This window comes from Propithecus coquereli, unplaced genomic scaffold (genome assembly GCF_000956105.1).
Source record: "Propithecus coquereli isolate 6110/MARCELLA unplaced genomic scaffold, Pcoq_1.0 Scaffold63, whole genome shotgun sequence".
Taxonomy (NCBI): Eukaryota; Metazoa; Chordata; class Mammalia; order Primates; family Indriidae; genus Propithecus; species Propithecus coquereli.
The window spans coordinates 9,255,533-9,268,429 of NW_012152285.1; the positions used below are offsets into that span (position 1 = coordinate 9,255,533).

The 12,897-nt window shown below is 43.5% G+C and overlaps 1 protein-coding gene across 2 annotated transcripts in view; it reads left to right on the forward strand.

Annotated features, from left to right (window-relative positions):
- PLCE1 (phospholipase C, epsilon 1) overlaps positions 1 to 12,897 on the forward strand; it is a 260,165-nt gene that overhangs the window by 236,078 nt on the left and 11,190 nt on the right. For both annotated transcript variants that reach the window (XM_012659745.1, XM_012659746.1), the window contains exons 24-27: positions 2,225 to 2,388; positions 3,670 to 3,931; positions 5,820 to 5,938; positions 11,080 to 11,208. In XM_012659745.1, the coding sequence (XP_012515199.1) occupies positions 2,225 to 2,388; positions 3,670 to 3,931; positions 5,820 to 5,938; positions 11,080 to 11,208 (674 nt within the window). The remainder of the gene's footprint in view (positions 1 to 2,224; positions 2,389 to 3,669; positions 3,932 to 5,819; positions 5,939 to 11,079; positions 11,209 to 12,897) is intronic.

A 12,897-nucleotide genomic window follows, 5' to 3' on the forward strand; every position in this document is an offset into this window, starting at 1 on the left:
TTGATCTACCATCATATGCATGATTCAGAGGAGTAACAGGGTTACACTGATTTGTGCACACTCTTTCACTTGGTTAGATTAAGGGTTTTCAAATTATAGCCCCAGATGACATTCTAGGACCACCCTTAGGGGACAGTGAGAGGGCTAGATTTGAGGTCCCACCTCTATTTCTGAGCAGCTCCACTTGGACCTGTTTTATATATTGGGTCACCAAATGAGATCTTAGTTAAGAAAAAGTGCTTTAAAGTTTTGGAAGGCTATTAGGATAGACACAGTGCTCCTGAAGTCAGACTTGAAACCCAAGTGGGATTGGCATCATAATCATAATATAATAGGTATTATTTATTTCGTACCTTCTATGTGCCAAATCTCATTTATCATAAAACACCCCTATGACATGTACATTATATGTCTCAGTAGTAAAGATCAGGAGGTTTGGGTCAAGCCATCTGGGTTCAAATCATAGCATCCGCCACTTACTAGCTGTGCGCCATGGGTGTTTTTGCTTCTTTGTGCTACAGTTTCCTCATCCATAAAAATGGAGATACTAAAAGAATCTAATTCATAGGTTACTGGGAGTCACTTGCACATGAAGTGCTTAGAGCCGGGTCTGGTCCGTTGTAAGAGCGCAGTAGGTGTGAGCTGCCATTGCTGTTGTTAGCAAAATCTGTCTGCTTCACACTTACCGCTCCCGCGCGAGCACGTTGGCTTCACTCTCTTGGCCATCCTCACCCTATCTGTGTTCCTCTGTCACAGAGCGGCCTGGGAAGAGAATGTTCTCCCCCTGCAGGCGAGGCCTTAGTGAATCAGTCATGTCACTAGAAGGAACCTGAGAGATGGGGTCCTCCATACTCATTTAACAGATAGGGAGACTGAGCCCCACAGAGCTTTCGTACGTCTGAGACACCTTACCCCAGGAATTCCTGCGCACAATCCTGGCCAACCCCACGTACATGGAAAAATTTTACACACAAGACGGGTGGAGGCCAAGTTCTTGTTGCTCCAAGACGCTTACCACACTTTGCCTTGATGTCGGTCCATGTAGCAAAGTTCATTCCGCACATGGAAGGAATCTATCAGAGGGAACATTCATCAGGTGTGTCTCATAAACTTTTAGCTCATTTGAGCAACTTGTATACAGACTTGCACCATCAGATGAGCATTTGAGTGTGTAAGAGCCCAGAAATAGTGCAGGAACTCAATCACTCATCAAAGGACTGTGCCAAATAAAATTTGGCCACAAAAGACTCAAAGCCTTTGTGAGGGTTCCTGAAGTTTACGATTGAGGGGATTGTGGACATGATGGGAATCATATGTGAGGATGACCTTTTTTTCATATTTAATTCCAATTTTTTAAAAAAGAAATAGAAATATTAGGATTTGTGTGTTGAAATTGAGTTTTCAAGGAAACGCTGTTTTTCTGGCTAGTCTCCTATTCTTCCTTGTATAATTAAGATTTTTATTTTACATTTGAAAAGCAATAATTAGCCATACGATTATCTGCATGGCTCAGTGTCTGGGAATAAGAAAATGCCATTCTTCCTTTCCAAAATTCAGTATAAAATGAGGTGCAATCAGCCCTTTGTGTTCTTGGGTTCTGCATCTGTAGATTCAACCAGCTGTGGATTGAAAATATTTGGGGAAAAAAATGGATGGTATAGACGGGTTTTTTTCTTATTATTATTCTCTAAACAATACTACATAACAACTATTTACAAACTACTTTGTATTAGGTATTGTAAGTAATCTAGAGATAATTTAAAGTATACAAGAGGATGTATATCAGTTATATGCAAATACTACACCATTTTAGATACGGGACTTGAGCATCCATGGATTTTGGTATCCTTGTATAGTCCTGGAACCAATCCCTCATGAATACAGAGAGACATCTTGTGTATTTCAAAAGATTTTTCAGATGGATGTGGTAAATTTTTATTGTTGAAAGAAGTTTTTGTGTGGCAGAACCTGGTTTGGAGTGTAACACTGGACATGTTTAGAACGTAAGCTCCATGAGGACAGGGATTTTTATCTCTATATCTGCTGCCTAACACAACCTGGCACGTAGTAGGCACCCATCAATCTATGGGATGAATGGATCATTATCTCTTCTTCCTGTTGGAGCTTAGGGAAAATCGATGCAAAGTTCTTTTGAACTTTAAATTTATTAGATAAGACTTAAGTGACAAAGTAACAAGCAGTACTGACTTTGTTTGTTTCACAGATCTCCCTTTACATTTAAATGCTGCAATGTTTGAGTCAAATGGTGGCTGTGGTTATGTTTTGAAACCTCCAGTTCTATGGGACAAGAGCTGTCCCATGTATCAGAAGTTTTCTCCCCTGGAAAGAGACCTGGACAACATGGAGCCTGCAGTCTATTCTTTAACTGTAAGTATGTCCCTTATTGCAAGAATATAAGCCTTCCTAAATACGAACTGGTTTTGAATTCAAGGCTTTGCAAAGCTGTCATGTCACAGTTTTGGTTGTGCAACTTTAGATCCCACAACAATTTCTTCACCTCCCAGAAAGCACTAGCTGTGGTTAGGTGTGCTGTCACCAGGCACGGTGTTTGCCAGCGCCCAATGGGTGGAGTTACAAGGTCCCTGCCTCACCTGATACACTGGTGATGGTAATCCGTTATCCAGGGCCCACAGAATCATAACTACAGTCACATCCTGCAAAAGTTGAGCTCCTTATTATTAATACATCAGCTCATCGTAAGCTCCAACAAGCTCTGTGATCAAACAAACTGGCTTCAATATACAAATACAATTAGGTATCTCTCCTCCTTATAGTTCAAGCTTTTTCACTCCTGGGCCTTTCCTTATTCCCTTTAGCACCTAATTAACTTATTGTCAAAATTCCACAGACTCTCCTTAAAAACAGAAACCTGGTAGCTCTTCACTCAACTTTCCTTCCCCGTTCTTTTGCACCCTCTTAGCTAACAGAGAAGAAAGCTGGGTGGGGCTTCGGAAAGAGAGAGAGGGACGAAGTCATGTCTTCTCACACCTTTAGATCTTGTGTCTCTCCCTCCAAAGGAAGAATGCCAAGCAGCCCTCTGTGCACAACACCCGAAACCCCAGGGCTCACCCCAGTCACTGATTTGCCTACCACCCAAACTGCTTTTTCTTTCCCTAAGACAGTAGGGAAAGAAGCCCCTTTTCTATTTGATCACTTTAGCCGAAGTGTAGTTTGATCTGTTTACAGAAAGCTGTGAATTAATTTTTAACAACATGTCTGTGACTTGCTCCAAAACTAAATTATCCAAAAAAAAGATTTTGAAGTTATAAAATGCACTCCTACAGCACTTTTAGTAGAATATTAGTAACAAATTTGTGGTTATATTGTATAATATAAGGTCTTCTTTTCTCTCACCTGCTGTGAGAAACTTAACTTCATCTTAATTGCTTGGTTTTTTAAGATATTTGAACATTTTGACAGTTGAAAGGTTACAGCTAAGTGAATGCTGTTGACAAAATAGGCTTTTCACATGATTCTAGTCACGTGATTACAGTCACTTTTTTTAAAAAAACAGTATTATTAATCATTCATCTTGTCCATTCCAGTGTTCTTTGTCTTTCTTTGCTGAGAGAAGCAGTGAGGTGTAGAGGTTGTCTTTGTCTCTTTTTCATTCTCAGTGACTTTGATCCCTTTTTTCCCCTCCCTCAGGTTGTCTCTGGCCAGAACGTGTGCCCCAGCAACAGCACGGGCAGCCCGTGCATCGAAGTTGACGTCCTAGGTATGCCTCTGGACAGCTGCCACTTCCGCACGAAGCCCATCCACCGAAACACCCTGAACCCCATGTGGAATGAGCAGTTTCTCTTCCGGGTTCACTTTGAAGACCTCGTATTTCTTCGTTTTGCAGTTGTGGAAAACAACAGTTCAGCGGTAACTGCTCAGAGAATCATTCCACTCAAGGCTTTAAAACGAGGTAGAATAAAATTGTCCGAATGTTGACGATTGTTGTAGCTGTAGATGGAGGCTGGAATTTCATTTTACTCTCTCCATTGGTGTATGCTTCACATTTTCATATTAAGATGTTAAAATAAGAAGCAGACGAAAATCTAAATTTGAACACTTTTTAAGCATATCTCAAAAGAAGTTTTTCTTTTACACTTTTTAAAAATCTGAGGTATTGGCAACATCCCTCGTAAAGTACAGCCTCTCCCACTCCTGCTGATGTTGGGAGCAATGGCTCTGGGCTCTGATTGCCACGCAGCCCTTCTAAAATAGCACCCACAGCACCCCTGGCGATTTGAAAGCAGGGATTGAAGAAAGGAGAGGAAACTGAGAGGAGGAAGGGGTGGGGTGTGGCAGTGGCATAAGTGAGCTGAGGTTGGAGTCGGTGCCTGGCAGAAGTCCAGCATTGGGTGTTAGGGGGTGTTCGGTGTGGAGAGGGGCATGGAGGGTCCTGAGCAAAGGCTAGAGCTGTTGGCTCACGGATCGGCCTTGTGGTAGCAGTCCGACGTGCATGGGACTCACGGGGGACTCTTGGTAACAACATGCAGATCCTGATTCAGTAAGTCCAAGGTGGGGCTTGAGATTCCGTCTTCCTAACAAGCCCCCAGGGATGCTGGCTCTGCTCTACTTTGAGCACCAAGGTTCTAAGTGTGTACTTCCTCCCACAGCCACACGCAAGCTGAGCTCCACAAACATGTTACAGTCTCCTACTTTTTGCGTTTTTTCCTATTTCTCTTCCCCATTGTGCAAGTAGCCCATGATCATTTGATTAGTCTGCTCAGGCTGCCATAACAGAATGCCACAGACTGGGTGGCTTAAACGAGAGAAATGTGGTTCCTCACGGTTCCGAAGGCTGGAAGTCCAAGATGAAGGTGTTGGCAGGTCTGGTTTCTTCTGAGGCCTCTCTCCTTGGCTTGCACATGGCCACCTTCACAGTGTCCTCACACGGTCGTCCTCTGTATTGTCTGTGTCTAATCTCCTCTTCTCATACCAGTCCTGCAGGATTAGGGCCCACCCTAATGACCCCGTTTTTAACTTAATTACCTCAGCGAAGGCCCTGTCTCCAAATACAGTCACGTTCTGAGGTCCTGGGGGTTAGGGCTTCAACATATGAGTGGAGCATGGGGGTTATGGAGACAATTCAGCCCATAATAGTTATTACATAAACATGAGAATACAGAGAATTAAAAACAATTTCTTAAAAAGTATCCATTTTTTCATCTCTCCAACACACCAATCACTTCTGGTGTACATCTTTTGCAGGCTTTATTTCTCTGCCCATGTACATGACACATGAGTCTACAGATAGAGTTTTAACAAATAGGCTTTCTGCTAATCTCAGTGTTTTACAATTTACTGGTTTTCACTTATTAATGTACATAGTGAGAAGCTTTTCATATGAATAACTCTACGTCCACGTTGCCACTTTTACTGGCTGTATATCACTCCATTTCACACTGACACATACACTCACACTATAACTTTTATAACCAATCCTCTCTTGTAGGAATATTTTATTACCATTAAAGCTGCTCTAAGTGGAATATTTGTAAAACAGGGACTGTAGACATTTGGATAGCAAAATGATCAGGTTTTCCTACTATTTTTTGTTTGAGTTTAAGGTTTTCTGTTTGAGTCTAAGTTAGAAACAGTATCTGGACAATGTAATTACCACTGGGTGGCTCAAAACCACCCCCAGGGGGCAACACTGTCCCAGCGTAAAGGCGCCTGTTGGTCGTATGCATGCTTGTTGACGTCATAAGGTCATATTTCTACCTGTCACTTATTGACGTCCACCAAGTATCTTCTTTTGTGTAGTGCATGGCCAACGAGCTTTTCCCAATTCTGCATTATTCCAGGATATCGACATCTTCAGCTGCGAAACCTCCACAATGAAGTCTTGGAAATCTCTAGTTTATTCATAAACAGCAGAAGGATGGAAGAAAATTCCTCTGGCAGTACCATGCCAGCCTCTTTGGTAATTAAATTCTATTTCACTCAGCATATTTATGGGGATTGCGGCACTGAAGGTGGGCTTTCTTGTGGTATAGCAAAGTGGTCAGTGAGAGTTATTAATTAGGTAGCTATGGAAATAATAATAACGAAAATAATAATAACAATAATGGCTGACACCTGGCACTAACTAAGCACCTTCCATATATACTAACTCCCTGGATCCTCTCAATGACTGCAGGAGGTGGCTCCTAGTATCTTCTCCATTCACAAGTGAGGAAGGTAGGAGCTGAGTACATCCAAGGTCACAAGCTAGCAAGCAGCAGACCAGGATTTAACCCAAGTTCTTCTAGTACCAAAGTGCTTGCCGGGGAAGTGAGCCAAAAATAATGTGGGGGAAAAGATTTATTAACAAGGCCCAGTAGGAAGCATCTCAATACTTCCAGAAACTTTAGATTAAACTAGGAAAATCCTTTGCTTCTTCCGCAGTCCAGGTGCAGATATCACAGGGTAGAGCAGGGTTGGGCTGGGCAGGTGGCACTGCTCGCCATGCATAACTTGCACCCTGGTGCTTAGGAAGATGCAGAGTCTGCACCCTTGGGCATGGGAGAGGGACACTGTAAAAAAGTGCCACCGTTGCAGAATCTATGTATTAACAAGTTCCCCATGGAGGGTTCATGCCCATTGAAGCTTGAGAGTCCTTGGACCAGATCTCACCCCAGTAGTGCAGATTATTTCTTTAAACAAGAAACTGCTTTAATTCACTGGCTAATTCTATAATGCTTCCTCATTAAGTTAAAAATAAATTTTTTTTTTGACACCCTCGCTGTCACCCAGGGTGGAGTGCAGTGTAACCTTAAACTCCTGGGCTCAAACAATCCTCCTGCCTCAGCCTCCTGAGTAGCTAGGACTACAGGCATGTACCCCACCACGCCTGGCTAATTTTTCTATTTTTGGTAGAGAAAAGGTGAGGGTCTCAGTCTTGCTCAAGCTGGTCTCGAACTCCTGGCCTCAAGCAATCCTGCCTCGGCCTCCCAGAGTGCTTGGATCATAGGCATGAGTCACCATGCCCAGCCTAAATTAAAAATGAATTTTAAAAGGGTGTGCGTTGATTACCCTCTTTACATATTTAATAATCTGATCGCTTTTGTGTCAATCTCGCACTTCAACACAGTCCTAACAATCTTTGGAAAGGCACCTTCTCGGCTCGCAATGGCACTGGCCTTGATTACTTCCACCACCACCTCCAAATAGCCTTGTTTTTTATTCTGCCCTTCTCTTGTCCTCTCCCCTGTCAGTTTCTTCTCTCTCTGTCCCTGACCTTGTTTTCTTAGTTTTCCTCCTTTCCCTTCATCGCTCCACAGCAACCTTGGCTACACAGTCGTATCACATGAGAGCTTTAAAAAAATCCTTGTGCCCAGGCCATACCCACACCAATTAAAGCCCAACCTGTTGGGGTGGGTCCCAGGGATCATTCTTTTTAAAGATCCCCAGGTGATTCCAATGTGTGCCCAAGATTAAGAACAGCACTTTGGCCAAGGTGGAGGGAGGTATGGCCTCCACCTTGGGCAGAGGACTGACATGCAGGGACTGGTACCACAGAGTTAAGAATCAAATACTTTCAGAAAGACAGAGCAGGGCTGAGCTCCTGGCTTTGGGTTTAATATCTATTAAAGCTGAAGATTCCACAAATGCCATGAATGAACTGTTTTTACTCACAACACTTCTGACACCAAACAGCATGGTATCTTTTCCAACTCTCCGGCACCAGCTGGGTGTCCTACATTTCAGTTCAATTCTAACATGATCTATCTAGAATTACTGTCGGACCCCACAAATTAAGGGTTCTGTCCCACAAGACTACCTTGGGAGTCACCAGGACTTCTGACCAACCAGCTATAAATTCAGGGGGGTTAACCCCCGCTCCTCAGGTTCAGTAATTCTCTAGAATGACTCAGAACTCAGCAAAATGCTTTTCTTACTATTACGAGTTTATTATAAGGTATACAACTCAGGAACAGCCAAATGGAAGGGATGCATAGGACAAGGCATAGGAGGAGGGGTGCAGGGCTTCTCAGTCCTCTGCAAGCCACCTTCCCAGAACCTTGATGTGTTCACCAACCCGGAAGCTCTCTGAACTGAGTCGTTTACGGTTTTTGTGGAGGTTTCATTATGTAGGCATGATTGATTAAATCACTGGTCATCGGTGACTGGCTCAATCTCTAGCCCCTTTCCCCTCCCTGAGGTCTGGCAATGGGGCTGAGAGTTCCACCTCTCTAACTATGCCTTGGTCTTTCTCAGCCACCAGCCATGTCACTGGCAACAAGAGACACTCTCATCACTCCAGAGATTCCAAGGGTTTTAGGAACTGTGTGCCAGGAACTGGGGACGAAGACCAAATATTTATTTTTTATTATATCACAGCATGCCACCATTGGGGGTTCCCAGACAGTAGCATACATGCTTGGTCAATATGCATTCTTTGACCATGGAGGGCGTTACCCTCCGTTGCTGAACCCAATAACTGCAAATCATCCTAGACCTCATCCTCTCTTCTGCCCCCTTTAAGATTTGATAATTCTATCTGCTTAGTATCTTTCAAATCCATTCATTATGGCTATCCCTACTGCCTTGGCCCTCATTCTTTCTCACCTGTCTAGTGGCAGTGGGTTCCTAACTGGTCTCTGTTGCTCTGGGTTTGGCCCCCTGTCTGTCCTCCTTCAGTGCCTCCCAAACAGATCTATCCAAAACCTAAGTTCGATCATGCCACTCCTCTGTTAAAGTCCTTCACTGGTTCTCCGTTGCCTTCAGGGTAAAGTTTTACCAGAGGGAACAAATTCAAATGCCAGGCGGATGCCAAGGGGATAACGTAGCAACATGTGGGTGTGCTGCGAAGAGACTGGGAAAGCAGGGTGCTCGTGGGTCATTTAGAGGGCAGCTGTGACCCAGCTCTCAGCTCTAGCTGCTTGTTGCCATGCGGTGTCACCAAATCTTTCAGTTTTCTAAGAGGATCGAGACATCTGGATTTTTGTAAATGTTGGTAACTATTTCACCCTTTAAAAAATATAGTGTAGATTAAAACATACAATTAAAATATATGCATTTTATGGTATTCAAATCATACCTCACTAAAACTAATTAAATAAAAACATTGTGCAAATATTTGATAGCACAGCAAAGTGACTACAGTCAACAATGTTAAGCTATACTTTAAAATAACCAAAAGAGTGGATTTGGAATATTCCTGACACAGAGAAATGATAAATGCTTGAGGTGATGGATACCCCAGTTACTCTGATTTTGATTATTACACATTGCATACCTGTATCAAAGCATCACATGTACTCCATAAATATATACAACTATAATATTATGTACCTATAATAATTAAAAATAGGCAAGGCATAGTGGCTCATGCCCATAATCACAGCACTTTGGGAGAGGTGAAGTGGGAGGATCACTTGAGGCCAGGAGTTCAAGATCAGCCTGGGCAACAAAGAGCAAGACAGGGTGTGGTGTCTCTAGAAAAAAAATTTTTTTTAAATTAGCCAGGTGTGATGGTGCACATCTGTAGTCCTACCTGCTCGAGAAGCTGATGCAGGAAGATCGCATGAGCCCAGCCAGGAGTTTGAGGCTGTAGTGAGCTATGATTATGCCACTGCACGCTAGCCTGGGCAACAGAGTGAGACCCCGTCTCAAAAAATAAATTAAATTAAATTTAAAATTTAATTTTAGCTGTGGCTCATGGCTGTAATTCTAGCACCTTGGGAGGCTGAGGCGGGAGGATCATTTGAGGCCAGGAGTTCAAGACGAGCCTGAGCAAGAGCAAGACCCTGTCTCTACAAAAAACACAAAAATTAGCCGGGTATGGCAGCACAGGCCTGTAGTCCCAGCTATTCGGGAAGCTGAGGCAGGAAATTCCCTTGAGCCCAGGAGTTTGAGGTTGCAGTGAGCTATGATGATGCTACTACAGTCTAGACCATCTGACAGAGTGAGACTGTCTCAAAAAATAAATAAATAATTAAAAATTTAAAAAAATAAAAATTTATTTAAAAAAGAAAAGAAACACATTGTGCAAGCATAAGAAAACAGCTAACCTTTCCTCCCGCCTCAAATAAAAACAAAGTGCATGGTAAACAGAACACTTCAGCCCTGGGTCAGCATTTTGCCCATTTCAGTCTAAATTTTAGCCTGTTGGGCAAACCCGACATGACCGTGCTCTTGCTTGCATCTCCAGCCTTTATTCCTCCAACAGGTCAGTCACAGAACTCGTTGAGGTTCCCAGAATGTCCTGCTTTAGGCCACGTCTAAGTCTTTGAACACACACTACATCAATTTGGGATTCTCTTGACTCACTCTTCATCTACTAAATCTCACTGAGTCTTTCAATATTTAGTTCAAATGATGTCATTTTCCAGAAGCCCTCCCTGGTTTCCCCAAAACCTGGGATAGGTCCCTTCCTCTGGGTTCCCAAGGAATTTGCCATGGTTCTTACAATTGTCCACTTTCTCCGCTAGCTGTCTCGTTGAACTCGGAGCCCTTGAGGGCAGGGATAATGTCCCATTTGTCCCTGAGTCCCCAGAGCGAGGCATGTCTAATTCACTATAAACCCTCCAGAAATGATTTCATGTTTCAAATGAATGAATATATCTTAATGTACAAAGTGCTCAAGGAGTTGTGAGCTGCACACTTATCCGGCTCTTTCTAACAGACATACTTTTTGTATTCTAATTATTTGTGCGCCTGGACAGTGAGCTCTCTAAGGACGGAGCATTTTATTCATTATCTTACCATTCAAACTTCTAGCCCAGTGCCCTGAAGAGAGATGGAATTCAATAAATATTGTGGAATGTCAGTTCATAAGTAAGGACTAATATGCATTTCAGATAATATCAGTCCCCAATCATGATGAAAAGAGACACTGTGATTTAAAATAAATTAATATTTTGGCAGTGTGCAGCTAAATATCCTCACTAAACTATTGAGGAAGATGTACCATTGCCTCTTCTACCACACTAAGATGCGTCAGGTTACAAATGGATTGTCATCTTTTGCATCGACATGTCCCCATATATTCTTCTAAGTACTAGCACTTTTGCATTGAATGTAGCCTAGAAATATCATGTTATTTAGAATGAATGAGAAACCATGTGATCTTCTTGACAGATGTTTAGTACAGAAGAAAGAAAATGTTTGCAGACTCACAGAGTCACAGTGCATGGGGTCCCTGGTCCAGAACCCTTTACTGTTTTCACCATTAATGAAGGCACCAAGGCAAAGCAGCTTCTCCAACAAGTAAGTCCATGAGCCTGTGGTTGGGAGAATCCAGCGTCTAATATGTATGGACATACGTGTACACGTCTGTAAATATACACAGATGCACATAAATACAAAAAAGCCCATGTTGATGATATCCCTTTTGATGATTTGTAAATGTGTTATTCAATGTTGAGATCCACCCTAAGAATGATCTGAGGTTCTTGGCACCACTAGACAGGCTACCTTAACCTGCAGAGAAGAATTCTTAACAATTCTTCAGCTACATAAAACACTGGGCACTAGAAGGATAAAGACCAGAATGAACGGCCCTCCAGCCAATGTATCCTCTTTCTCTCTAAGCCCAGACATGGGCCTCATCTTTCTTCTTAATGCAGAGCTTATTAATCAATTAGAATTTGCACAAGCCGAATGAAGTCTGTGTGCCATCCTGGGAGTTGGATCAAATTCTTAGAGCATCAGCATGGACCGTGTGGGCCAAGAAGACATCTTCTGCCTCCCTCCTAAGGCCTTCCTTTGCATGTGAGCAGCGCCCTTGCTCCCCTTGGCCTGGCCTTTCAGGTCCTATCCTTCTGGTGGTGGTAAGAGGCACGGAGAGCCAAAAACCAGAGAATGAGAGCCTGTTACCCCAAGCCCTGTAGCAGAAGTGGCCTGAGCCCCCTTGTGCTGTGCCACTTCTGCCCTGGATCCCCCCTGAGGATTTTTGTGGCCTCCTGCAGGCAGGGTCACCATCCGTGGGAGGACTTGTGAGAGTGGGAGAGCCAGGAGCAAGGGGCAGCATCAAGAAGAGGGAGGCCAGCTCCCCAAAAGGGCAGGCAGGGCCCATGCGTAATTCCTTTTCTCACCACACCAGAAATGCTACCTTTGCTTGGCACACTGGCCTAATATCCTTGCAGATGATTTTGTCCTTAACCCATTTCAGAATTCCTTCTCCTCCATGCAGTAGACCAAGGGGAGCAGTGACCAAGGGGAGTGACCCTTGAGCGTCCTCCAAAGTTAGGGTGTGTGATGAGATGTAGCTGGGATCATGTAATGTATGGAGGAATTAAAACCCACCGAACCACACGCAGTAAGTGTTTGTTAACAAGCAGCTCTGTCCTTTGAGGGCACATCTCTATGGACAGGCCAACATTCTGCCCAACATTTTATAGTGGATTTAAATAGAGTCCGAGAAAACAGCTTAGGTGTGAAATTTCATAGAGTGTCTAACAGAAGCTACTGCCAAGGGGTTTTGGTTTTTATTTTGTTTTAATCCATCAGTCCATGAACGTCAATGTCCACTATCACAAAGCACTGTTGAGGTTTTTTAAAGTAGGGAAATCTTTCTAGGAGCCACCCATGAAAAGAAGCCCATTACTTTATTGTCACCACGCGAATAAACACATGGATATAAAGCAGGACTGAGCAGGGGGTGACATTGGCCCTGTCGTGGAGGTGACAGTGTCAGCTGACCTCCAGAAGTATCCCTGTGGTAGTGGTTACTTGCTTAAATCAGTCCGTTTGCCTTGGCCCCACAGTCAATAGCACAGTTGGTTCCAGACCAAGGGCCGGGCTGGGGGGATCTAAGTCTTCCTGAGAATCTTCTGCCCCCACCAGCCCCACAGATTACGCTCTGCTTTTCCTCCCGGTGAGACTTGTTAGCTCTGGTCTTTGCCTCATTGGCAGGGGCCTGAGTAGAAGGGTGTTTGCTTAATCTAGTCCAGATGG